This window comes from Chelonia mydas, chromosome 3 (assembly GCF_015237465.2).
Source record: "Chelonia mydas isolate rCheMyd1 chromosome 3, rCheMyd1.pri.v2, whole genome shotgun sequence".
In the NCBI taxonomy this organism is placed as follows: Eukaryota; Metazoa; Chordata; order Testudines; family Cheloniidae; genus Chelonia; species Chelonia mydas.
In genome coordinates, this window is record NC_057851.1 from 199,100,066 (window position 1) to 199,127,482 (window position 27,417).

At 41.7% G+C, this 27,417-nt stretch overlaps 1 protein-coding gene across 2 annotated transcripts in view; it reads left to right on the top strand.

The window, feature by feature from the left end:
- The first annotated feature begins 6,911 nt into the window (after window positions 1–6,911).
- The window catches only part of XRN2 (5'-3' exoribonuclease 2), an 85,364-nt gene continuing 64,858 nt past the window's right edge, over window positions 6,912–27,417 (top strand). The window contains exons 1-13 of one of the 2 annotated variants that reach the window (XM_037896241.2): window positions 6,912–7,394; window positions 19,489–19,616; window positions 19,700–19,811; window positions 22,644–22,755; window positions 23,839–23,897; window positions 23,977–24,066; window positions 25,216–25,288; window positions 25,405–25,455; window positions 25,832–25,989; window positions 26,418–26,492; window positions 26,590–26,723; window positions 26,852–26,909; window positions 27,007–27,114. In XM_037896241.2, coding sequence (XP_037752169.1) covers window positions 7,320–7,394; window positions 19,489–19,616; window positions 19,700–19,811; window positions 22,644–22,755; window positions 23,839–23,897; window positions 23,977–24,066; window positions 25,216–25,288; window positions 25,405–25,455; window positions 25,832–25,989; window positions 26,418–26,492; window positions 26,590–26,723; window positions 26,852–26,909; window positions 27,007–27,114 — 1,233 coding nt within the window. In that variant the 5' untranslated portion in view covers window positions 6,912–7,319. The remainder of the gene's footprint in view (window positions 7,395–19,488; window positions 19,617–19,699; window positions 19,812–22,643; window positions 22,756–23,838; window positions 23,898–23,976; window positions 24,067–25,215; window positions 25,289–25,404; window positions 25,456–25,831; window positions 25,990–26,417; window positions 26,493–26,589; window positions 26,724–26,851; window positions 26,910–27,006; window positions 27,115–27,417) is intronic. The other variant, XM_037896243.2, reaches the window with a different exon arrangement.

A 27,417-nucleotide genomic window follows, 5' to 3' on the forward strand; every position in this document is an offset into this window, starting at 1 on the left:
CTTCTTGGGATGGGAGTGGCAGGGGCCATCAATACAAGAGCCAGCTCCTGGGCTGGTTGTGAGGCCCATCACGACTGGGCACACTGGACCTCCTTTCTCTCACAGCCCTCGCTTCCTGCCTCCAAGCAGGCTGGGGTGTGCTCTGCAGGAGAGAGGATCCAGCCACTCCACACCTTTGTGTGTGTGGAAGCCTTTTCTGACACCATCCCAGCAGAATCACTGTGCCCCATACAAATACAGAGTCCTCCGCTAGGGTAGTCAACTTCTGGACGACAGACCGTATATAGGCAACTCTTTCCTAAATGGATAGAAGTAACCTTTTGACCAAATTTTCCAAACACAGGTAGGCACTGTCCTACAAAAGTATCCATGGGCTAATTTTACCCATGCAAACCAGCACAAAAATCCGGTAATTGCACAAGCAAAGGAGTTATACACACAAATCCAGTAATTGCACTGAAAGTCTGATGCTCTAATGCAGCTTTTTGTGAGCAGGCCGGGTATACATCCTTTTTTGCAAACGCACCTGTTGTGGGTGCCTTTAAAATTTGGTCTTAAACCATTAAAACCTAGACAGTGATTAAATGTCTGGACAAGATGTTTCTGTAGTGGCATAGTAATTTCTCCAAAAATAATTTAGCAATGTCATTTAGTCATTGTGTATAAACTGCAGCAATCTACTATACTTTTTTGTATAGTACTTTCCCTTAGATGAGTGGCATGCAGCTTTAAATCTGTTATGGCTGTAAAGATTGCAATCCTACTGTCCATCAGCATCATCTGTCATAATCTTTGGGCTGCCAGTATGACAGCTGTGAAAGTGCAGAATAAAGATGACTGGCAGAATGTTTTACATCTAATGAGTTTGGGCACAATAATAGTATCATAAATAATTCTCTAGAGGAACTCGGCTCTCACTTGAATTCCAAAAGTGAGATATTGCCTTATCAGGATCTCACAGAGCCATCTGTCATCAAATATTAGTCTTTTTGTCAATGACTGACCTGGACTGAGAGAATGGAAAACACCTAAGTGTGGTGATGAATGCACTGCCTCATTCAGAGAGATTTAAAATGGAGTTACATCCCGGAATCAGTGATTTCAAGGTGATTCTGAAAGTGCTAAAAACTACAAAACCCCGCCAAACCATGTTGTGTCAGATCTCCACTGCAGAATGCTAATGAGACTGTCGCCAGATGAGTTTCGGTCTGACGTTCCCTGGAAATTATTTAGCAGCAAAATCTTTGGGTCGCATTGTTTGCTGTCACCTTTTTAGTAGATTTGCTATGGTGCATAAAAATTAATAACTACAGCTTAAGGACAGTGTAAAACCAATGTAGCGAGGAAGTATGAGCCAGTAATTAGGGGACTAAAGTCTTTGGTTCAAATGTTTGCTCTGCTACAGACTTCCGACGTGACCTGGGGCAAGTCACTCAAGCCCAGATCCTCAACGGTCTTTCAATGGGAATTAGTCTCCTGAAGATCTCTAAGGATCTTGGCCTTAGCCTCACTGTGTCTCAGGACAAGTCTACACTTAAAAAGCTGCTGCAACGCGGCTGCTACTACGCTCCCGTCGGTGTAGTTAATCCACCTCCGCGAGAGGAGGTAGCTATGGCAACAGGAGAACCCCTCCCATCAACATAGTGCTGTCTACACTGGGGCTAGGTCAGTGTAACTGCGTCGCTTGGGCGGGGGTGTGGATTTTTCATACACTCTCCACCCTCCCCCGAGTGACATAGTTATACCGATGTAAGCTTGTAGCGTTGGCTTGGCCTCAGTTCCCATCTGTAAAATGGGGTAATATTACTTCCCTACTTCACAGGGGGGTCGTGAGAAAAAAATACATTACAGATTAAGATATACTCAGATATTAGGGTAATGGCAACCATATAAATACCTTAGCTAGATAAGTACGTTCATCTTGTTGCTTTTGTTCACGAACTATCCTTCTATGTTTTATTGAGGGAAACAATTGTCATTCAAAAGGCCTGTTAGTAGCAGAATATGTTTCATTTTGTTCCTCGGCTGGTGTAATTCAATATGGTGCTACTGAAGTCAATAGCGCTACACCAGTTTACACCAACTGAGAGATCTGGCCCAGGTGGAAACCAATTAGACCACCTAGTGAGGAAAAAGGAAGGGGGGGAGAGAGGATAGGATTAAGCTAATTTGTTCTCTGTGATAAGTACACTAATTTCTAGGAGGAGTAGTGCTACAATAACATGCTTCAGTCAGGGTACATTTTTGAAGGAACAGAGGCCTATTTTTACCTCATACAACTGATGTCGTACCATTCTGAGGTTACTGAGAAACCTATTCAAGTCACAGATTTTAAAACAGAGATATAATCATACATGGTTTAATATCATAGCTAACTGAAGCTATGAATAATGAGAAGTACAAGACTGGGTTGTTTTACTGTAAATACCTACAGTTCTTTCCTTCCCGCTCTCCCTCCAATCAGTGTAGATGACTCAATACCCAGTACTGAGATTATTTTTATTAACGTTTCCCCAGAACTCTTTCTTACATCCTCACCACTGTCATTGCCCTAATGAAGTCGGTATATTGTCACAAAGTCATGGTAGAGTACAAAGTCTTGATCACGTTAATCCCATTTAATATCTGAAGATTTAATTCAGTTTCAACATCCTCAAATGGCTGATTTTAGTTTTATTTGCTTATGCAATGTACAAATGATGTGACAAGGTATGTTTTTTATTGCTGCTCCTTGTATTTGTCACAAATCGTGCCTTCCAATTTTCCAGTTTGTGCTTCTGTGGAAATTGCACCAGCTCAGTTATGTACTTTCAACGCTCTATAATCATTATGACTTTTCTTAAAGACTGCTGCTGTTGCTCGCTTTGTGAATCACCACAAGAGGCAACATTTCCGTAAATCCGTTCTGAAGGGGAAAAATACCCTCTCCTCTTACATTTCAGACCTGTTTCCTTACTGTTTGCACCCATATCCTTTCTGTGGAGCAGGGGGGAAAAAATCTTAAAAAGTCTTGGTAGCAACACCTTGCTTAATTTTCTTTATACAACTGTTTTCTGGATGAAATGTGTCTTATAGCTAGAGCCAGAGGAAAATTTTTTTTACATAGTTTCTAGTTAATTGAATAATGCATTTGGAAATTATACTTAAGGCAAGATTGCCAATTACCAAGGTGCACTAAGGAAGGGGCAGTGCGATGCAGTGCCCCAGGAGTCAGAATTGGGTTCTTGGTTCCCACTTTGCTGTCTATTGGTTTTATACTGCTGCCCATCAGCATACTGTCTGATCGTCTTCCACATAAATCAAGTTTCAGAGTAACAGCCGTGTTAGTCTGTATTCGTAAAAAGAAAAGGAGTACTTGTGGCACCTTAGAGACTAACCAGTTTATTTGAGCATGAGCTTTCGTGAGCTACAGCTCACTTCATCGGATGCATAGCATATCGTGGAAACTGCAGAAGACATTATATACACACAGAGACCATGAAACAAAACTTCCTCCCACCTCACTCCCCCGCTGGCAACAGCTTATCTAAAGTGATCATCAAGTAGAGCCATTTCCAGCACAAATCCAGGTTTTCTCACCCTTCCCCCCCCCCGCCCCCCCCACACACACATACAAACTCACTCTCCTGCTGGCAACAGCCCATCCCCCTTTGAAACCCCTCTTTATAATGCGCATGATAATCAAGGTGGGTCACCTCCAGCACTAATCCAGGTTTTCTCACCCCCCCCACACCCCCCCCCCCCTTTTTTCAAAAACCACACACACAAACTCATTCTCCTGCTGGCAACAGCTCATCTTACAATGTGCACAGCAATAATCCAAGTTTAACCAGAACGTCTTGGGGGGGGGGTTTGCAGGAAAAAAACAAGGGGAGACAGGCTACCTTGCATAATGACTTAGCCACTCCCAGTCTCTATTCAAGCCCAAATTAATAGTATCCAATTTGCAAATGAATTCCAATTCAGCAGTTTCTCGCTGGAGTCTGGATTTGAAGTTTTTTTGCTTTAAGATAGCGACCCTCATGTCTGTGATTGCGTGACCAGAGAGATTGAAGTGTTCTCCGACTGGTTTATGAATGTTATAATTCTTGACATCTGATTTGTGTCCATTTATTCTTTTACGTAGAGACTGTCCAGTTTGACCAATGTACATGGCAGAGGGGCATTGCTGGCACATGATGGCATATATCACATTGGTGGATGTGCAGGTGAACGAGCCTCTGATAGTGTGGCTGATGTTGTTAGGCCCTGTGATGGTGTCCCCTGAATAGATATGTGGGCACAGTTGGCAACGGGCTTTGTTGCAAGGATAGGTTCCTGGGCTAGTGGTTCTGTTGTGTGGTATGTGGTTGTTGGTGAGTATTCGCTTCAGGTTGGGGGGCTGTCTGTAGGCAAGGACTGGCCTTTCTCCCAAGATTTGTGAGAGTGTTGGGTCATCCTTCAGGATAGGTTGTAGATCCTTAATAATGCGTTGGAGGGGTTTTAGTTGGGGGCTGAAGGTGACGGCTAGTGGCGTTCTGTTATTTTCTTTGTTTCTTTGAGGTGGGAGGAAGTTTTGTTTCATGGTCTCTGTGTGTATATAATGTCTTCTGCAGTTTCCACGATATGCTATGCATCCGATGAAGTGAGCTGTAGCTCACGAAAGCTCATGCTCAAATAAACTGGTTAGTCTCTAAGGTGCCACAAGTACTCCTTTTCTTTTCACATAAATCAAGAGTCCTAATGGACTTCATGGAGTCTCTGAACTTCTTTTTCAGGGTAAAAATTCTGCTTGGGGTAAGGTTTTTTATTTTGTGTTTGCTTAGGGTGGTGGTGTAGGGATTTAGGAATAGAAGAGGGTGAAAGTATTGTGGTTGCTTCAGAGGGTAAGTAATCTGCTATTGATCTATACCAGTGGGTCCTGTTGGGTTCCAGGAAGGAATTTCCCCCCAGGTCAGCTTGGCAGTGACTTCAGGGATTTTTTGCCTTCTGCAGCATTGTGTAGATGTGGGTCATGCGCTGCTACTTACAATGAAGGTGTTCTGCATGGAGAAAAAAAAGCAGTACCTTACGCTCCTTTACTCCCCTCCACCAGCATGCAGAGTAAGCAACAATCCTGACCTTAAAAAATAATGTTCTTTTCAGTTTTCAAGAAGTCTTCTTTCTTCTTTGTAAACTCACATCCTCTAAACAAGCTTGTTCTAAAAATCCTTCTGATTGATTTTACACAATTTATTTCTTTAGTTAAATTTATAAAATGATGCCCATACTTATAATTATTACTAATAGGAAATCATAATTCCAATCATAGATCCCAAGATTTGGGCACTTCCACAAAAATTAAAATTCACCATAACCAATAAAGACAGGTTTCAGAGTAACAGCTGTGTTAGTCTGTATTCGCAAAAAGAAAAGGAGTACTTGTGGCACCTTAGAGACTAACCAATTTATTTGAGCATAAGCTTTCGTGAGCTACAGCTCACTTCATCGGTGCATCCGATAAAGCAATTCTTCCTGAAAGTTGATCAACTGGTTATGGATAGATTGTAAAATAGACAAGGTGGGTGTGGTGGTATCTTTTATCAGATCAACTTCTGTTGTTGAGAGAAACAAGCTTTTGAGTCGCACAGAGCTCTTCTTCAGATCTGGGAAAGGTATTCTGAGCATCTCAGCTAAAAGCAAGATGGAACAGTGCCTCACTAATCCCCCTTTTTGTCCTATAACTGTAGGGGTGCTAATGGGCCACTCTACCTTGAATTGTACCTTATGTCTATACTGGCAACTGAACAACAGAACTTTTGTCTTTCAGAGGTGTTAAGAAACACCCCCCTCCCCCCCCCCCCCCAGAAGACAAAAGTTTTGCCGACAACAGCCGCCAGCGTGAACAGCGCTTTGTTGGCAGGAACGCTCTCCTGCTGGCAAAGCTAATGCCACTCATTTGGGGGTGGAAGTTTTTTGTCAGCAGGAGAGCTGGCAACCAGTGGCTACACTGTGCACCTTCTTGCAGCCCGGCTGTAGCAACACACCTGTGTCGTTAAAGCTGCATAGTGTAGACATAGCCTCAGAAGAGGTAGTGACTACTTCTGCGACACAGCCGATTCCACCTGCGGCCTGCGATGAGATGTACAAACTGCATGTGAGTCAGAAAAGCGTTATTGGCCTGCTGGAGGCCCAATCAGCCCAGCCCCAGGACACCCAGGAGTAGGTGCCAGGCTTCAAGAGAGGAGCTAAAAGCAAAGAGGGCCGTGTCGTGGGTTGGCGGGTGGCTGGGGTCAGGAGCTGAAGAAGAGTGCTGTCTAGCCGCATCTTCCTGAGGGAAGGTAGGCCTAGGACGACCATCTTGGCTGGTTGCCAATGCATGCCTCAGGTTGGCGTGCGTCCAAGAGGGGTGGGAGCGTCTGTTGTCTTGATCTGCTGTAGCGTGGGGAAAGGTGAAGAGGTAGTGGGGGGGGGGGGGGTTTGCTTTTGTGTTTATTGGGGTTTTAAGTCCCCTGGAAAGGGGGGGGGGGGGGACTTTTAGCAGACTTGGGGCCTGGTCTGCACCACAAACTTAGGCTGACCCAGGCGAGTGTGTGAGAAATTCATGCTACTGGGGGGTGTCCTCAAGCAGCCTGGGGTCGATCCTGCTGGAGCCCTTCTGCCTCGGCAACGGTGTCATGTCACATATTGCAACTGCCCCGATAGGTCACGGGGGGGGGAGGGGGCTTCTTTGTTTGCTGCCCTGTCACGACTTGCTGCCTTGCTGGGCCGGGGTAGCGACCTGGGACGGCTGGGGGCAGCAGGGGGCACTTGTATCCCCCCTGCCCCTCGCTGTGGCTCTGTCGGGTAGAGCCTCCTGCCCAACCCCACTTCGCCGGCAGCAGCTCTCTCACGCCCACCTGAGGGCAGCGGCTTCAGCAGATGCCACTGAGCATGCTCAGTCCCTGCGAGCACGCGCAGGAGCGGCGCGGCGGCCCGTCCTGTCAGGCCGCTGCGAACGGGCTAAAGGGGGCGGGCGGGCCCCCAACAGCCCACGTAAGCTGGCGGCCCTTGGCGCCGCCTGCAGGCTCAGGCCCGCGTGTGGCCGCGGGAGCCGTGCGTGGGAAGGACCAGGGCTGGCCCCGCCTCTAGCCCCTCTGCGGTGGGGGGGGAGGAAGAGAGCCCACACTGCGCATGCCCGAATATGGCCGCCCGAAATCACGTGACTTACCCCGTTCGCCGCCGCCGCCGCCGCCGCCCCGCAGCACTTTTTTCCCCATCATGCCTCGCGCTGCCCCTTGCCCCGGAAGTCCGGTTGCTGCTGCCGCCGCCTGGATTCCAATTCCAGCTACGCGGCCGCGGCTGTATCCGCACGCGGGGCCATGGGAGTCCCGGCCTTCTTCCGCTGGCTCAGCCGCAAGTACCCCTCCATCATCGTCCACAGCGTGGAGGAGAAGGTGAGGCCGGCGCCGCCCCATCCCCTCCGTCCCGGGGCTCCCCCCCCAGCAGCCCCCGCATCTCCCGTCCCGGGGCTCGGCCTCCATCCCCCAGCAACCCTCCCCCCCACCCCCCCGTCCTGGGGATCGGCTCCCAGCCGCCCCCACCTCGTCTCCAGCCCAGGGCTCGGCCCCGGCCCCCAGCAGCCTCCCCCCTGCATTCTGGGACCCGGCCCCCCGTGAACCGCAACCCCCCCTCCCCCCCCCCCCCAGTCCCAGCTCCCGCTGGGTCCCCGTGGACTCCGGTAGCTGCACACGGGGCTGACTCTGTAGCCATTCCGCCCCCTTGGCTGAGCTGGGAGCCCCCTTCCCGCCGGGCCCGGAGCTCTGGTTGATCTTCAGCTCTCCCTGCGTGAGTCTCCTCAGCGCAGGCTGAGTGTGGGGATACAGCTAGTAGCCCTCCAGCCTGGGCAGCCACAAAATCTTTCTGCGTGGAGAGCTGGGTTTCCCTTGACTGCATTGCACTGTGTGTGTGTTGTGGATGTCTCTTCCCCCCACCCCCCATTATGCTAGGCACTGTACAAGCATGTAACAAAGACACCACCTCTCCCCACTTATGAACAAACCCAAAGGACTGAAAAGCTCTTTAGTACTCTGCCGATTCGTGACCTTACTTGCTATGTTAAGGTGCACGGTCAGTTGTCTTTTGATACATTTTGGTGGATTGATTTATATCTATATTTATATCTGTATCTAAATGCTGGTGTGTCATATTTAGTGCTAACTAATCCTGTGGCACTGTGCAAGTAATAAATAATAGGGAAGAAGCTGAATAGTGGTGCCATGACATCGTCCAGCATCTGCCTGTTAGTTCTTTGAATGGAAACTAAAAGTTTTCTTATCACGTGGCTGCTGCTGTTTCCAAATGCTCTGAAAACTGGACCTTTTATATAGCATTTCTTATTGTATTTTCTGCAAAACTCAAGAGAACTAAACTTGTTTGCTCCTAAGCTACAGTTAGTATCAAGTAATGGTTTTTGTGTTTCCCCCTCCCGTGCCCTCCTGGGATTGTAAGTCTTTACTTGCTGACTTTTCGACTTCCCCCCATGGTCGTTTTGCGTGGCACAGAAGCTAGCAGTTCTTATATTTGTTATACTCGCTTTTAGTTCTGTTTATGCCATCATCTTTTATTGGCACCTATCATTAATGACAATTTAACTTTAGCTACCAGGAAACCATTATTGCTTAATGACTGACTGGATGAATTGATAGCCGAAAGTGAATCTGAAGGTCTTTAGCACGTCTGGTCATTAATTGCCATGAAATGTCTGACCTGGAGGTCACTGTTGCTGCTATTAAACTTTGGCAAAATGTGAAAAATGTAAAGGAAAAAATACTGTTGAAAAGTTGAATGGCCTGATGCTGTGGAGATGGTGTTCTGTTTACAGTGCTAATTTCTTTTGGGCTGTTAGGCCTGTACAATAAGTAACTAATAGAAAATATTCGATCAGATTTATAATTGTTAGCAAACTGCAGAGATGTGGAGAGATCACAAGGGTTTTTTTTAGCAACTAAGACCACTTCTCAGCTGCAGAGTTTTAGGTTTTAAAGCAACAAACTTAAATGTAGTTTTACAATACTGATACAAAAACGTCAGTGCTTCGTCATAACCAATTACAAGTAAACTTGCGTATGCTATGATATAAAAGTAACAGTTGTAGGCGACATACTTTAGGGGTGGAAAATGGTGTAATGGGAAATTTTGGGGGAAGAATGATTGAACGCATTTTGTTCACTTTATTTTTTCTCCTATATAGTCCCCAAACCACTTAATCATGCTTGTACGTTCGCTCTGAATTTCCTTCAATTTCTTCATAATATTTTTGGGATTGAGAGGTATAATTGTGCTCTGACCTCTTGGAACATTGTCAAGTGTTTCATGATCTCTCACATATCCATTCCATTCTTCTGATATTTAAATGGATGATTCAATAGCTTGATAAGGAATACTATCTAACAGTTTTGGGGTTTTTTTCTGTCAACGGTGTGGTGGGTGAGGATTAACTTTCCCTTACAGCAGTTGCTTGAGTTGAGCTTACGTACTAGTTTCTAGATTAGGGGTGGGCAAACTATGGCCCGGGGACTGCATCCAGCCCTTCAGACATTTTAGACCCTTCAGACTACTCCAGCCCTTGAGATCCAGCCAGGGAGTGGGGTTAGGAGCTTGCCCCGCTCCATGAATGCTGGGGCTCCTGGAAGCAGTGGATTGTCCCAGCTACGTAGGGGTAGCCGGGGGCGCCACACACTGCCCCTGCGTTTCCCATTGGCCAGCAGCCGCGGCCAATGGGAGCTGCAGGGGCAGTGCCTGTGGACAGAGCAGCGTGCAGAGCCACCTGGCCTTGCCTCTGCGTATGATCCAGAGGGAGGGCATGCCGCTGCTTCCAGGAGCTGCTAGAAGTAAGCGCTGCCCGGAGCCTGCACCCATGACTCCCTCCTGTGCCCCTGCCCTATCCCTGATCCCCCTCCCAACCTCCGAACCCCTTGGTCCCAGGCCGGAGCACCCTCTTGCACCCCCAACCTCTCACCCCCAGTCCCACCACAGAACCCGCACCCCCCTGCTGAAACCCTAACTCCCTCCCACACCCCAACCCCCAATTTTGTGAGCACTTATGGCCCGCCATACAATTTCCATACCCAGATGTGGCCCCTCAGGCCAAAAAGTTTGCCCATCCCTGTTCTAGATGAAGGTCTAAAAACTGCAGCTTTTCTTGCTTCAGTGTGAAAAATCAAGCAACTCTTTCACCTTTCTTTCACCTTTCTTGGGTTGGAATAGAAGCCAAACGCTGTTATGCTCTCCATATATGATAAGGGAAAAAGGACAAACACACAGATTGCAGATTGGTAGTTTTCAAAATTGTTTCTCTTCTCTTTTTGAATGAGCTTCACAAAGATAACAATGACAATAAAGTTCACATTGAAGATGACATTTGTAAGTACTTTACTAGTTAAGTAGCACTTACATAGAGAATTTTATTAAACTAAGGCAATTCACAAGCAAAAACCTTGACTTAATGTTAAGGTTGCTCTCATAAATATACTAAACCATAAAAAATTGGGGATTTAAGGATTAAAAAGGAGTAAAAGGCTGCGAAGTCAAGCACTCAAATTAGGAAATGCCAAAGTGAATGTTTCCTATGCAACCTTAATTTGGCCCCCTTGTGCATATGCATTATGGTAGTCTTACATGAGCTCTCTTTTAAACCAAACAGGACCCAAGTTCATTGGGGTAGGATGGATGGTGCTATGGGAATGAATCGGTGTAGTGAGGAAGTCTGTTTTCTATAGGGTCCCTGCCTTTTTTTTATTACAGAAGTTGAAGGTTTGTGATGAATGAGGCAGGGGAGTGTAGGAAGAAGGGGGATGGCCTTGTGGTTAGGGCAGTTGACAACTGCCCTAGAGACTGGGGTTCCACCCCTGCCTCTATCAGAGGTCCTTATCCCCAGATTTTTCACAGGTAGTCACTTCTGCATCTAATGAAAGGCTGTATCATAATGCATACACACAAGGCAGCTAAATTAAGGTTGCGTGGGCAATGTTCATTCTGGTATTTCCTAATATGAAAGTACTTGATTTTGCTATCTTTTTAATCCTTAAATTTAATCCTTCATTTTGTATTTCCTAATTCTGGTTTTTATCTTACTGATGAGAGCAGCCTTTGTTTGTGTATAAATCATTGAAAAGCTGTTTTTATTTGTTCAGACATCTGTGTAAGCGTAAAAAACAATACATAAAATCTTCATCTTACTAAGATTGTGATCACTTTCCCATCTTTTGTAACTAAAATTTTCACATCCTGGAATAAAATTGGACAGCTCTCTGAAGAGTTTAAAGTATAATGGTGAGAGTGACTAATGTTTGGGACCACACTTAATGAGATTATATAGAATCGTGGTACTAGAAGGGACCTTAAAAGGTTATCTAGTCCAGTCCTCTGCACTAATGTCCGGAGTGATTATTATCTAGACCATCCCTGACAGGTGTTTGTCTAACCTGCTCTTAAAAAAAATCTCCAGTGATGGAGATTCCACAAACTCCCTAGGCAGTTTATTTCAGTGCTTAACCATCATGACAGTTAGGAAGTTTTTCCTAATTTCCAGCCTAAACCTCCCTTCCTGCAATTTAAGGCCATTGCTTCTTGGCCTGTCGTCAGACGGTAAGGATAACAAGGTTTCTCCCTCCTCCTTGTAACCACCTTTTATGTACTTGAACACTGTTATCATGTCATTTGTGTCCTTCCTCCCCCACACCCCCTTCTCTTCTCCAGACTAAATAAACCCAGTTTTTTTCAATCTTTCCTCATTGGTCGTGTTTTCTAGACCTTTAATCATTTTTGTTGCTCCTCTCTGGATTTTCTCGTTTGTCCACATTTCCTGAAATGTGTTGCCCAGAGCTGGACGCAGTACTCCAGTTGAGGTCTAATTAGCGTGTAGTAGAGCGGACGAATTACTTCTTGTGTTTTGCTTACAACATTCCTGCTAATACATCCCAGAATGTTTTGTTTTGTTTTGTTTTGTTTTTTCAACAGTGTTACACTGACTCTCATTTAGCTTGTGAACTACTATGACCCCCAGATCCCTTTCTGCAGTACTCCTTCCTAGACAGCCATTTTCCATTTTGTGTGTGTGCAACTGATTGTTCCTTCCTAAATGGAGTACTTTACAGTTGTCCTTGTTGAATTGAATCCGATTTTCTTCAGACCATTTCTCCAGTTTGTCCAGATCATTTTGAATTTTAAACCTCTTGTGGAAACAGTTTATGGCAAATTTAATTTGTGTCTGATCCTGATGTTCTTACATTGAATAGTGACTTACTCAAGGAGTAAATCCTGTTTTCCATGGGATGCTACATGGAATAAAGTATATTTGTGATTGTTGGTATCGAAATCTGGCCATAAATTCAAAAGTTGAGTTGGATCTCATGGAAGCTTGTCTCTTTTTGAAATATTAACAAGTCGATCCTTGCTCTTTTATTTTACAAAGAGAAATAAATTGGTTAATCTTAAATCAAGCAGGAAGAATAAGAGAGAGATTGAAGATACTACAAAATCCTGGGGAGAATATTAATCAAATTCACATGACCTAATAAAGTGACAGCTAGAATGTCATATCCGGAGATCTATTTTCAGTTGTTTGAACAATTTAGTTATATCACAAGAGACATCATTCCCAGATACTTCAATCCATTACAAGACTATTTTTCATTGAAAATTTGATGACGGCGTATTGGTTATATGAGCATATAAGGGTAAAATTAAACCAAGCTGCTTTACAAAATCTTTAAAAAGAGCCTGAATATAAGCAAAATATAATCTTGAAGGTGAAGCGAAATATCACCGGAGGGCAATTTTATGTTCTATATCATATAGTTGTAAGCCTTTTATACTTGAATCAGTTAGCTATAGTGAGGTGTTTGATTGAAAGAACAAATAGAAGTAAAGAGAAGATGGCTGTCTTGTCCCATTATATAATCAGTTAGAATGAATACTATTTTGTTTTTTTTAAAGTGACGCTCTCAGTTGGCTCGAAAAGCTTTATAATATGCTCCACCAGCTCCTAAATCGAATTTTGCACCCCTTGATAATCTGTACCTTATCCCCTGACAACCAGAAACTTCTATGCTTGAACTCTGTACCGTTGCTTATTTCAACATTATCTTAATTAAATTGTTCAAAGTTAGCGTAGAAAATAACTTTGGCTGACAGACCCACTGATACATTTGTATCAGATGCATGTATCAATGCATCTGATACAAACTTTTGGTTAATTCTCCATATTACATAATGTCCTTATTTCATGATTAGTCAGATAGTCTGAGATGTACTTTGATCTGGATGCATAATAGAAGGGAGAATCAGAGAGAGAAAATTAGCTTTAAAAAAGGCTGAAGTTATCCTGATCATAAATCTTACCATCTGATTTATTTTATCTTCAGTATTTTTTAAACGTTGGTTCGTGCTTCAAGAGAAAATACTGGCAGGATTCCTTGTTTTCATGAATATGGACTATCTGTAAGAGATGTGAAGCAAGACATTATTTGATGGCTTTTAAACCTGGAGTACTAGTTCTTCTGGACCTGGTGCATGATCTGTGATATTTTCTGCTTTCAGTTCTCTATTTGAATCTGGTAATACAAGGAATGTAAAGTCTTATCCAAAAACGTCAAGATCTGGGAAACTGATGATTTTATTTTAAGGATGTAGTCAGTGATGATAGTGCATAACAGTAACTCAGAAGAGATTTGATAAAGGTTCTTTCAGACTACTGAATGATGCCACATGAGTTCGAAAATCCACTAACAACTGCCCTCTTTTATTCCTATGTTCATAATCTGAGCATAATAAAGTGAAGTTTGAACTATATTTGTAATTATTAGGGCTGTTGATTAATTGCAGTTCACTCATGCATTAACTCAAAAAAACAATTGCAATTAATCGCACTTTTAAACAATAGAATACCAATTGAAATTTATTAACAATTTTTGGATGTTTTCTACATTTTCAACTGTATTTATTTAAATTAAAACACAGAATACAAAGTGTACAGTGCTCATTTTATATTTATTTTTATCACAAATATTTGTGCTGTAAAAACCAAAATAAATAGTATTTTTCAATTTACCTCATACAAGTAATGCAGTCTCTTTATCATGAAATTTGAACTTACAAATGTAGAATTACATACAAAAAATAACTGCATTCAAAAATAAAACAATGTAAAACTTTAGAGCCTACAAGTACACTCAGTCCTACTTCTTGTTCAGCCAGTCACTCGGATAAAAAAGTTTTTGTTTTTTTGCAGGAGATAATGCTGCCTGCTGCTTGTTTATAATGTCACCTGAAAGTGAGAGCAGACATTCGCATGGCACTGTTATAGCTGATGTTTCAAGATATTTACGTGCCAAATGCACTAAAGATTCATATGTCACTTCATCTTCAACCACCATTCCAGAGGACATGCATCCATGCTGATGACGTGTTCTGCTCAATAACGATCCGACCGATGCATGTTCACTTTCATCATCTGAGTCAGATGTCACCAGCAGAAGGTTGACTTTCTTTTTTGATGGTTCGGGTTCTGCAATTTCCGCATCAGAGTGTTGCTCTATTAAGATTTCTGAAAACGTGTTCCACACCTCGTCCTGCTCAGATTTTGGAAGGCACTTCAGATTCTTAAACCTTGGGTTGAGTGCTGTAGCTATCTTTAGAAATCTCACATTGGTACCTTCTTTGTGTTTTGTCAAATCTGCAGTCAGTGTTCTTAAAACGAACAACATGTGCTGGGTCATCATCCGAGACTGCTATAATATGAAATACATGGCAGAATGCAGGTAAAACAGAGCAGGAGACATACTATTCTGCCCCAAAGAGTTCAGTCACAAATTTAATGAACTCATTTTTTTTTTTTAAACGAGTGTCATCAGCATGGAATCATGTCCGCTGGAATGGTAGCCAAAGCGTGAAGGGGCATACGAATGTTTAGCATATCTGGCATGTAAATATCTTGCAATGCTAGCTACAAAAGTGCTATGCGAATGTCTGTTCTCACTTTCAGGTGACATTGTAAATAAGAAGCCGGCAGCATTATCTCCCATAAATGTAAACAAACTTGTTTGTCTTAGCGATTGGCTGAATAAGTAGTAGGACTGAGTGGACTTGTAGGCTCTAAGTTCTACATTTTGTTTTTGAGTGCAGTTATGTAACAAAAGAAAATTTACATTTGTAAGTTCAGTGTTCATGATAAAGAGATTGTATTATGATACTTTTATGAGGTGAATTGAAAAATGCTATTTCCTTTGTTTTTTACAGCACAAATATTTGTAATAAAAATAAATATAAAGTGAGGACTGTACACTTTGTATTCTATGTTGTAATTGAAATCAATATATTAAAAAAATTAATTGTGATTAATTGCACTGTTAAACAATAATAGAATACCATTTATTTAAATATTTTTGATGTTTTCTACATTTTCAATCACTTGACAGCCCTAGGGATTGTATCAGGCTGTTTAAGAATATTCTCAACTTCTACCTTGAGATGCAGTGGGTACCGTGTCTTATAACTGAGAAGACTTTAAATCCCTTTCTTACTGCAACTTTTTTTTTTGCTGAAAGTGTTTTTCTCGGCAGGTAAACGAAGGTGATGCCCTAAACTCACTTCAAGGATAAAATGTTAGGGTTTAATGCTCCATTATTACAGTCAAACTATAATTTCACTTGCTTAAGATGATGCTATGGGAATCTTAATATATATACACCAGTTGAGTGATCAGCAGCATTATTGAGTTAAAACAGAAACATTCAGAAGCATGAACTGAAAAGTTTCCAGTACTGAAACTTGTCCTGTTGAGTTAACTTCATTCTTGAGAATCACTGTTTAAGCAAAATCTTTAGCCTGATCTTCAATATGTTACTACACAAACTTCATTTTGAAGCGTTCCTGGTTGCTATGTCTGTAACGTACCTGATGCACAGCTACAAAAAGCTAGAAAATGAAGTCATGTGACAAAACATACACTCCACTCTCCCACCCACGTGCAAACACCTTACTATTAACATAGCTGTTATACACCAGGTTATCACTGCCCCCACAGCCTTCTTTCTTGTACACACTCCTTCTCTACACTTCCCTCTCCCAGCAGTAATAGTTAAAGATAGTTGAAGTTGCTAGATGTGTTGTGTGGGGGTATTTTGGTAAAGGAAGTTCTAGAAACTATGTATTCCTAGGGAAAGAGTCTCATTGATGGGCTTTGGATCAAGCCTTAAGACACAGCTGTGCAGTGATCACTTAAAATGTGATTATTAACAGCTTTTGCAGAGTGGAAATGGCTTACATCATTTACCAGGACTGAGAGAAATGGTCCATGTCAGCTGCCCAAAAGCGAATGAGTTCTTTGCATGAGTAGTACAGAGGCTGATTCCAGCTTGGACTCTGTGATTGAATGCCTCTTTTGTATAAGACTGCTCGGATAGGTGTATGGGTTTGTGGTTTGTTTGTTTTTTTAAAGTAGGATGACATTGCATTGTCCTTATCAAGGCTGAGGAGGCAGATCTTAATAGAAAAGTTGATTGGGTGGTCTAGTACTTCTAGGCTGAGCATAGCATACAGGTGTTTGTGGGGCTGTGCGCTCTTGGTGTACACTGTCTTCTTCTGGGTGGCAAGCACTTAATGTGTCGGGCGCTACCACAATCTAAATAACTAATGACAAATTGTACTTGATTATGGAACTGTAATTTGGCCCCCTTGTGCCTGTGCATTGAGTCTCTAATTACATGATCCCATACATTTTTTTTTTCTCTCAATAGAATCTGTCTCATTCCGTGCACAGGATGGATGGTGCTGAGGGATTAAGGCAGCTTTTCAGTATTTATCATTCAGTGTGTGGCCCCATGCCTGCCTTACTGCATTATTTAGTTCTCTCTACACTGAATACAGAATTATTAATTTCCTCAAGGGATTTTCTGTGGTGCTTGCTGCCATAATACCGGAGTCTCACAAAGAGCAATCAGTTTGTCTTTGGAACACCTTTGTGAGGTGCAGGGATGGTTGCACGGGAAGATGAAGGTTAGAACTTGCAACAGTCTCCACTAATTTTGGGTGCTTCAGAGATCAGGCCCTCAGGAGTATCTTCCTGCTAAGTTTCAAGACACTGTAGTATACCACGGAGATGCTAGAGCTCTTCAAAAATGATTTGCGAATTTTAATAATGAAGAGCATTAGGTGTCTTTACTATTTATAAGGGGAGCAGTAGCAGTCCTTTTATTAAAGAGGCAGGACCAAAGCATGTGTGATTGTGAGACAGCGGAATGACCGTCTCCAGACGTTTGAAAATTCAGGGTTTGCAGCCTGTAATCAGTTTGGTGTTTAATGCAATCTGTTCAACTGTTTGTTTTGGGTCTGTTCATTAGGTAATGGCATTTTACAATGTGCCAGAGTGGAAAGAAGAGCGTGGGGCATGAAAGTTGGAAACTACTGATTTGGCTAAGGGAAAATTGAGTAATAGATTTTTGTCTGGTTATTGGTCATGAAATTATGGTCATCAATCTGCTTTGGAGACAAATTCCTCAAACTGGAAGGTAATGGGTGGTGTCTGAGCGTCCCAAAACATCTGGTAGTCAGTGGGCAGAATGAGATGTATTCCCTCCCTCCCCACAAAAGGGAAAGCTGACTACTGGGGGGCAAGAGTGTTGGCAGGATCATATCTGTCTGTGTACAGGGAGCAGGAGGAAGCTAGTCTTTCGAGGCCAATCTTAAACTCTTTTCACACCTTGAACTATAAACAAAAGTAGTGAAGATAGTTAACTCCAAAGCAATCTGCAAAGAGTTACAAAGGGATCTCTCAAACCTGGATGGCTGGGCAACAAAATGGCAAGTGAAAATCAGTGTTGATAAATGCAAAGTAATGCACATTGGAAAATATAATCCCAGCTATACATACAAAATGATGGGGTCTAAATTAGCTGTTACCACTCAAGAAAGAGATCTTGGAGTCATCGTGGATAGTTCTCTGAAAAGATCCATGCAATATGCAGCAGCAGTCAAAAAAAGCTAACAATGTTAGGAGCGTTAGGAAAGAGAAAGATAAGACAGAAAATATCATGCTTCTATATAAATGCATGGTGCGTCCACATCTTAAGTACTGCGTGCAGCTGTGGTCATCCCATCTTAAAAAAAAAATCTATTAGAATTGGAAAAGATACAGAGAAGGGCAACACAGATGGGTAGGGGTATGGAACAGCTTCCATATGAGGAATAATTAAGAAGACGGGGACTTTTCAGCTTGGACAAGACACGAATAAGTGCGGGATACAATACAGGTCTATAAAATCTTGACTAGTGTGGAGACAGTAAATAAAGAAGTGTTATTTATCCCTTCACATAACACCAGACCTAGGGGTTATCCAATGATCTTAATAGGCAGCAGGTTAAAACAAACAAAAGGAAGTACTTCATACAGTGCACAGTCAACATGTGGAACTCTTTGCCCGGGGATCTTGTGAAGGCCAAGACTATAACAGTGTTTAAAAAAAAGAGCTAGATAAGTTCATGGAGGATAGATCCCTCAATGGCTATTAGCCAGGATGGGCAAGGATGCAACACCTGCTCTGAGTGTCCCTAGCCTCTGTTTGCCAGAAGCTGGTAGTGGATGACAGAGGATGGATCACTTGATGATTGCCTGTTCTGTTCACTCCCTCTGAAGCACCTGCAATTGGCCGCGGTCAGAAGACAGGATGCTGGGCTAGATGGACCTTTGGTCTGACCCCGTATGGCCGTTCTTAACTAATGTTTCCCAAAGGTAAAGGGAAAGCAGGTGCTTCTTTCCTATCCCTATCACTGTTACTAGTGATGCTTAGCATAATGGGCATGAGTGCTTCTGCTGTGCCCCAAAATCTAATAAAATAAAGATTGGTCATCTGTTCACTATGATTTTGACTCTTCTAAAAAGAGAGGGAGAACCAAAAAGTAGTGGTGTCTTTTTGTTTTATCTGTGCTGTAAAGCTAAGTATTTAATATTGGAGAAATAAATAATGGCCCTGGTTTATCTAAACATGCCAGTCCATCTCTTGCATAAAGTTTAAGGACTGAAGTAGGACTGATATTGTAAAACCTCCTACTGATTATAACTATAGACAGGTCCCTTTGTCAATCAAATTTACAGAAGCCATGTAAGGTCCTGCTGGCCCTACAACATTCTCTTTTGCACCTTTATTCTTGCTTTTGTGGACAGAGGGGAAAAATATAAACATGTTAAAGAACAATGTTTTAACCCTGGCTAAAACTTGGTTATGTTACCTAATTGTAGTGGGAGTGTTTTATTTCTTGTCTGTGTGGCCATATAACAATGTATAATGTTTGCCCAGTTTTAAACAAAGCCTGTTTTGTAGTGTAGACATGGTCTATGTGTAATCATTTTGTGGGCTGATATTCAACTCTTTGCTCCTTCACCTTTTTTCTTTTTAAATCTCATTTGGGTCTGACGTATTTAAAGTCTCTCTGATAACAAAATTGTTGCAAATATGGCAAATACTGAAAGGCTTGTTATTACTGTGTTCACAGCCTAAAGAATGCAATGGCATCAAAATTCCAGTTGATACCAGCAAGCCTAATCCTAATGAGGTGGAGTTTGATAACCTGTATTTGGATATGAATGGTATTATCCATCCATGTACACATCCTGAGGACAAGTAAGTGACACTTTTGTCACTTCATAAATAGTTTGTATTATATATTATCTGAAACATTAACAGGATGTCTTGCTAAATTATAGACCAGCTCCCAAAAATGAAGATGAAATGATGGTTGCCATTTTTGAGTACATTGACAGACTTTTCAACATTGTCAGGCCAAGACGACTTCTCTACATGGCAATAGATGGAGTAGTAAGTACTGAAATGTTTATCTTGTTTCCATGTAATGCTAAGGTTGATGCTGTCTGCTTTCATAAACTTCATTAGGCAGTAGTTTAGCTTTTCATTTAATGGGTATTGTTTCAATTACTACACCCAATATTTGACTAACACTTCACCTTGGTGTATGTCTAAGAACTGTTAGCAAAGAAAGCTTTCTTGTCTAGTGTATTATATTGGGGTGGAGGGTTATGTGGGATAGCTTCCGCTTTGCTTCCTCAGAACACAAGTCCATTGTAAATAAGGGCCAGTCTAATGGTCCCTTCTGGCCTTAAATCCTATGTATCTGTGAAATCAGTAAAAAGAAAAGGAGTACTTGTGGCAAACCCGTGGTAGTTTGTGCAGCAAGCAGGCTGTGAAAGATCAGAAAAGCGTACAAATGGACACACAACATTTAGCAACTAATTTAATTGTATTTTGAAAGATTTCAAGAACTCAGCTACGTTTGTTGCTTGACTTCTTCCCCAGCTTGCCTTGGCTGACTTGTATACAGTACCTTGGGAAACAAGTTAATACAGGTGTTTTGGTTGAAGGAACAACCCAACAAAAAAGCATTATTCTAAGTATTCCATTTCTGATTATGTAACCCTATCAGTTATACTAAAATTTGTTTCACAGGCTCCAGATCAGTTTTTCTCAAGATTCTGCCTGTGTGTATCTTTTTTGAAAGATTTCCCCCTCCCGCCCCATTTGTAGATCTTTAATATCAATTGTGGCGGTCTTATAAACGTTTGTATATGCACTCAATTATGTTGCTGTATCCTTAAAAACAAACAAAAACAAACTTAAATAAAATGTTCTCTGCTAGAGATTTTAGGATACTGTGTCCCGTGTTACAGTTTATGGTATTATGATGCAAAAAAATGTCATCAGTAAACCTATTACCTGTGGTGTTACATTGTGGTAAGAGAGAGTTCATACTAAATAATGTTTCTCAGTTATACAGCACTTGTAAGTTTCATGTATGTTGCCAGGGTAATTTTAAAGACACAGGGAGATGGCAAAGATCTAATGAGGAATATCCAACAGTAGAGGGTAAGACATGAGAGAATGTGGAGACTGAGTCCTGATAAAACTAGAAATATAGACATGAATAGGCTAAAGCTAAAGAGGAAACTGATGGGCAGGCACCCTGCCAAGCAGCTGGAAGTTTCACGGAAGCTGAGGCAAGGATGGAGGAAATGGGTGTCTGCTTCTTGAGTCAAGGGAATCCGTTGTTTTGGGATCATCTCTAGGTCTGAAATTTAACTATAACAAGAGAGAACCTTATATTGGGAGTTCAGAGCCTGAACTTCAGGAATTTCCCTTATGCTTGCGCACATTTTCCATGTAAGGCATCTGATCAAGAACTCAAACCAATCTTGAAGGAGAAGGGAGGAAATTTACCGTAAAGTTAACATGTAAAAACTTATTTTTGCTAGTAATAGAACAATCAGTACATAATTATCCATCCTCGATTGTGCTTAGTCATTCCACAAATACCTTGAAAAATGAAACATCTAGATTGTAGGAATGTAATTCTTCAGTGGATGTTATGCAAAATCATCTTTAGAAATTTGAGCTATGCACCTCCCAATACTACTTTTCTTGGGATTGAGAAAGTAATGGCTATAAAAATTTGATAGGAATATAAGCCCGTAGCATCCAGCCTACTGCTCCTGTCTGTAACAAAGGATAGACTTTCTTTTTGGTAACTTATGAGAAGAATCCCTGGAAAGGGATGAGGAAGTTGAAAGATACAAAATATGGCTTCAGAACAGGAGAGAGGGGTATTTTGGGTGGATCTGCGACTTTCTGCTAATACAACCTCCTAGTCCAAAAGGAGAAAAGGAATGGCAGTCCCCAAAAGAATGGGAGTGGAACTCTGGATGTCAAGAGAAAATTGGGAGCAGAGTTCCCTGATTAAGTACTGTTTAGGAGCTGGTGACTACTTAAGAGTTATGGGAGGATGTTGGCTTTACTGGTTTCCCGGATGCTTCATGTCCTGAGATGGATGTTTTTAAGGTTTCTAGGGCTGATACCTGAACGAGGCTATTGATATAGATGGGTGACTAAAAGGATGGTTGAAGTCTGAGTGGTCAGAAGCCTAAGGGCTTGTCTACACTACCATGTAAGTCTGCACCGCTTCTGCCTTGTTTTGAGGTGGAGTAATTACGTTGATGCGATGGCAAAGTGCTCTCCCGTCGAAAGTGTGTCTTCACCAGACATGCTACGCTGATGTAGCGGGGTAGTGAAGACAAGCCCTTAGTCTGCTTTAATATTGTAAGACTGGAGATACTAGGACTTTATTTTCAAAGTCCATAACTTTATCTTAGACCACGTGAGAGAGCCAGGAAATCCTGAGTCACTACTACTGGTTTGGGGTCACTGCACTTGCAGTGGACCTGGCAGACCATTGTGACACTTCAGAAGCTTCCTGGAGAGCATATTTAGTTTTCACCTGACTTTTATCAGCCAGTGATGAAGACCAAGTATCAACATTCTTTCCCCTGTTCCCTTTTGAAAATCACAGGCCACTTGCCCAGAAATTGGCTCAGCAAAAGAACATACAGTGATACTAGTACTAGCTTCCTGTGGTCTTACAGCTATGGGAACTCATTTGGGGGAGGAGGGAACATGTAAAAGAAGGGAGGAGCCAGTTGGAAGATGCAAAACTTTTTACGTGATTGTTTCCACCCTGATGTATTGTCTAAATAACCCCATAAGGCTGTGTTGGGTGTTACCAAGTCACAGAAAACAACTGAGCAGATAAGGATAAAACCATCAACTACAATGTTGAGTAAAATACTATAACACATGTTTTAGGCTCCCCGTGCAAAAATGAATCAGCAGAGATCCAGGCGATTCAGAGCATCAAAGGAAGGAGTGGAAGGTGCAGAAGAGAAGCAAAGAATAAGACAAGAAATTTTGGCAAAAGGTACGGATGTTTGCATCATATCTGATGCTACTCAGTAGCTGATGGCTTTAAGTGTGAGAGTGGCATCTTGTTTTGAAATAGACAGTTTTTTACTATAGCAGAAGCTAGATACTACAGAAAAATGTAGGGCTCGGTGACTGCCACAGGCATGCATAGTATAGTAACTTATGAAAATACATCCTTACTCCAATGAGCTTACAATCTAAAGTAAATTGTGCAAAAGAAAAATGCCCCTTCTTTGTCCCATGCACCTCTTGATTCGTTTTAATTTTTTTAAGGTTAGGTTGGGAGAGGAGAGGTGGTTGTTGTAATGGAGAGCTAATCAAAAGTGCTGTGGAGGAAGAGTGAAGATGCTTGTGGCATTAAATGAGAGGCAGCGGTATAAGGCTCAACGGTGCAGGAAGGGAAAGGAGACATGGGGAGATAGGGTGACCCGATAGAAAGTGAGGAAAATCGGGATGGGGGTGCGGGGTAATAGGTGCCTATATAAGAAAAATTCCCAAATATTGGGACTGTCCCTATAAAATCGGGACATCTGGCCACCCTAAGTGGAGAAGGTATAGGAGGAAAGTTCTTGGAAGCCAAGAACAGCTTTAGTTAGAGGAAGTCTCTTCCTGGCAAAATCTGTCCAGCATCTTGTAGCATGGAGAAGAAGTTATCTTTGCAGCCACCTGCATGAACTATTTCATGTTTGCAGTGACAGTATAGCAGTGTTGGTCCCAGGGTAGTAGAGAGAGAGAGATGAGTGAGGTGATTTCTTTTATTTGCCCACCTTTTGTTCTCAAAAGAGACAAGCTGTTGAGCTTACTCAATTTTTCTTCTCAACGACCTTGTCTGAAGTACTTCATGACCATCATGAAGTCTTGTTCCTTGTTAATTCTCTGCTTATTTTGACTGAAGATAACGCAGTGGTAACAACAGCTTGCTCTTGGGTTGGAGGGATCAAAAAATAGTTTTTATTAGAAGGGCTCGTGTTTTTTGTTCACTGTTTCAGATAAGCAATTTGTTTCCAGATAATCCTGGAAAAGTGGCGTTAATTTCTTATTTATTTTTGACGTGTTTTTGTTAAACTTCTTTCTCTAGGTGGCTTTCTTCCTCCAGAAGAAGTGAAAGAGAGATTTGACAGCAATTGTATTACACCAGTAAGTAGTCTTGTACTTTAACCAGCTACTGCTAACACCTAAATTATGGGTTAATTTATTTTCTTCTGTCACCTTTTAGGGAACCGAGTTTATGGACAATCTTGCTAAATGCCTTCGCTATTACATTGCTGATCGTTTAAACAATGACCCAGGGTGGAAAAATTTGACAGTAAGTTTCACACTTTCCTACTTCAAAAAAAATTAGAGTGGCTGTTTTAGTCTGAACTATAGTATGATTGAACAGTGTAAATTTAAACAGTAGATTAGCCGTGTCTTCTGGCACTATGGTGTTATTGGAGATGGGAGTAACTTGCACATCAAGGTTTTTCATCTAAAAGATACATTTCATCCTAATAACACTGTCCAGTAGAGCCATTTGTTATGATTTTATATAAAAATGGGGTTTAAGGAGCACAATAATAGGATATGGTATTGGAAGCCAAGGTACATTGTCTCTAAAGACTGTATGAGTTAAGACTCTACCCTTATGTTTTCCCCCACATTCTTACAGAAATTTTTTTTTTCTTTTTCTGTATTGGATTTTTAACTTGCGTCCTGCTCTTGTAGGTCTCAGGCCCGAGTTCTTGATCTCATTTATTACAAGTGATTGGAGGACAACACAATACTAGGCAACCAAAATGATTCCTATCACTTCTATTATCTTGTCTTTTTGGCTTTCCTGTTTTTCCCATCAAGTCTTTCTGCTGACTGATAACATTGCATTTACCCTGTGTTGGGAGGGAGAATATTCAGCCTCTTCAGAGACTGCTCACCATTTCTTTTACCCTAGATGGGCTGTTAAAATGTGTTCTAATTTGGGGGGCAGTTCCCTTCATAAGCAACTGAGTTTGTGAACTTCACTGTTGGTCTGTCTGGGTACTTGTATGATCCTCATCACAGTGGTATCTGAGAGTCTGGGATTCCAGAGTTCTAAAGGAGGTCTGTGGGGGTCTCAGGCATGTTTTAACTGACTTTTAAACTTGCTTCGAAAACTTTGGATACATTAGCTAACTGTCAGTCCTACTAACTTTAGTCAGTACTCTATGATGAAGTTAACATATTATTTTAAGAGAATTGGTAGAAAATCTCTTTGAATAAAGTAATTCAGAGAGTGTAAATAACAAGTGACTCTTAAATTGGGTGCAATGAGTGTATAATTCATAATGAAGTAAAGGCAATTTAGATGCAATTACTAAACATTTCAAGTGTTCGGCATTCATATGGTCAAGACACAAATCTTAAATGTTTACTCACTTCTTAATGTCAGCAGCACAGTTTTAAAAAAAAAAATGTTTACATAGCTCTAAACGTTTTACAGGTTATTTTATCTGATGCAAGTGCTCCTGGTGAAGGGGAACACAAAATCATGGATTACATTAGAAGACAGAGAGGTAAGTCAACTAAAATGTGCACACTTCTGTTGTATACTTGTAAGACGTGTTCAGAAGAATCGATGAAATTGCATGTAATAGCTTGATTTGAACACACTTGTTTTTGTTTTGTTTAGCTCAACCAAACCATGACCCAAACACTCATCATTGTTTGTGTGGGGCTGATGGTAAGTCCTCCTCCTTTCTAGCAATAAGTTTGTTGATTAAGCTTTTAACACTGGCAGTTTCCAAATGGTGAATAAGCTAGATGCTTAAGGTGATGCATGCATTCGAAGTATCCCATGGATTGGTTAATGTATTTTTTGGAAGCTCTACTTTACTTTTGGGGGCAAGATCCAGTATTATCCATAGCTGAAGAATTAATTTATACCTGTAGTATCAAACAACACTGATTTTTACAGGACAGTATTTCAGATTGTACTGAATGCACCCCCACATGCCCTGCTCGCAGTTGTTTAAAATGGAATATACTTGATTCTTTAATTCATATGCAAGCCTTAATGTCTATTTTTCATTACTTTTCTTTCTTGCTGTGGTTGATAGCTGATCTGATCATGCTTGGACTAGCTACACATGAACCAAACTTCACTATAATCAGAGAAGAGTTTAAACCAAATAAACCCAAACCGTGTGGTCTTTGTAGTCAGTTTGGCCATGAGGTTAAGGATTGTCAAGGCTTGCCAAGAGAGAAACAAGGAGAGGTAAGAGTTTTAACAGTTTGTGGTAGTTCTTTGATAGTTCAATTGTAGTAAGGTTTAGTGTCCACAGATGGTGGGTGATTTTTTTTTGTTGCATTGTGTTTTTGTTTTTTTGTTTTTGGTTGGGGGGGGTTTGAAGTACAACAGCAGTAATATGAAAGGAATGACTTGACTCTCTTTTTTACAATACAGTGCTAATTTGAAATCTACTCACTCTTTCATTACTAGTTAGTTGGGTAAAACTACTATTAAAGTTGATAGGCAATTTGTCAAAGTAAAAACAGAAGGAAAAAATAGTATAAAGACTTCAGGAATTGGACTTGTATCTCTATACTTAATTCCTTTTGGATTAAACCTTTAATATTAAGCCAAAAAGTTTTCAGGTGGACCAGCATGTGAGTAATGCTTTCCCATGTTCTTTTGTACTGCAGCATGATCAGTTTGCAGATTGTCCTCCTGGTTCTGAGCAAGAGTTTATTTTTATCCGATTAAGTGTGCTGCGAGAGGTATGCAAAATTGTTTTGTAAAGCTGCTTTATGTAAAGTCTATTTGTAGTAGCATCCAACCAGCTTCCCAATGTCTGTTTTTTTTTTTTTGTTGCAGTATTTGGAAAAAGAGCTAACTATGGCCAGTTTGCCTTTTACTTTTGATATTGAGAGAAGTGTAGATGACTGGGTCTTCATGTGTTTCTTCGTGGGAAATGACTTTCTTCCTCATTTGCCATCTTTGGAGATCAGGTATGTAAAGCCACTGTATATACAAGAATAGATTTATTGACATTTTTTTCTGTGGATATATCTAGCATCGCTGTAAACGAGAGTGGCAGAGAGACTAGAATTTAACTCTTTTTATTCTTTGTTCACAGGGAGGGAGCAATTGATCGTCTGGTTGGCATATATAAAAATGTGGTGCACAAAACTGGGGTACATTTAAACTTTTTGTGTAGCTATTAGAAAACAAAAATCCAAAATTTTGGGAGGAACCCCCTTCACCACATGCATTAACTTTCTTCTTTTGCAGGGGTACCTTACAGAGAGTGGTTATGTCAACCTACAAAGGGTACAGATGATCATGTTGGCTGTTGGAGAAGTTGAAGATAGCATTTTTAAAAAGAGGAAAGATGATGAGGTAAAGCATTTCTGAACTCCACGATCATCTTAGATGGCTTATATCACAGGTTCCCCAACTTCTTGCTGCGCCCTCCTTCAGATTCATGTCCCATGTGTGCCTGCCATATCTTTGGGGCTGGGAAAGGGGTAACCAGTACTCACGATATTGGGGGGGGAGTACTCAGCACCCAAGGGGGTTGGAGAACAAGGTGCCCAGCACCCAGTTCTCACGGGGGAGGGAGGAAGCAGGGTGCCTAGTACCCCATAGGAAGTGCAGGGGTATTCACCATGTAGCCGTCAAGGAAGCCGCCTGCTTCTTGCT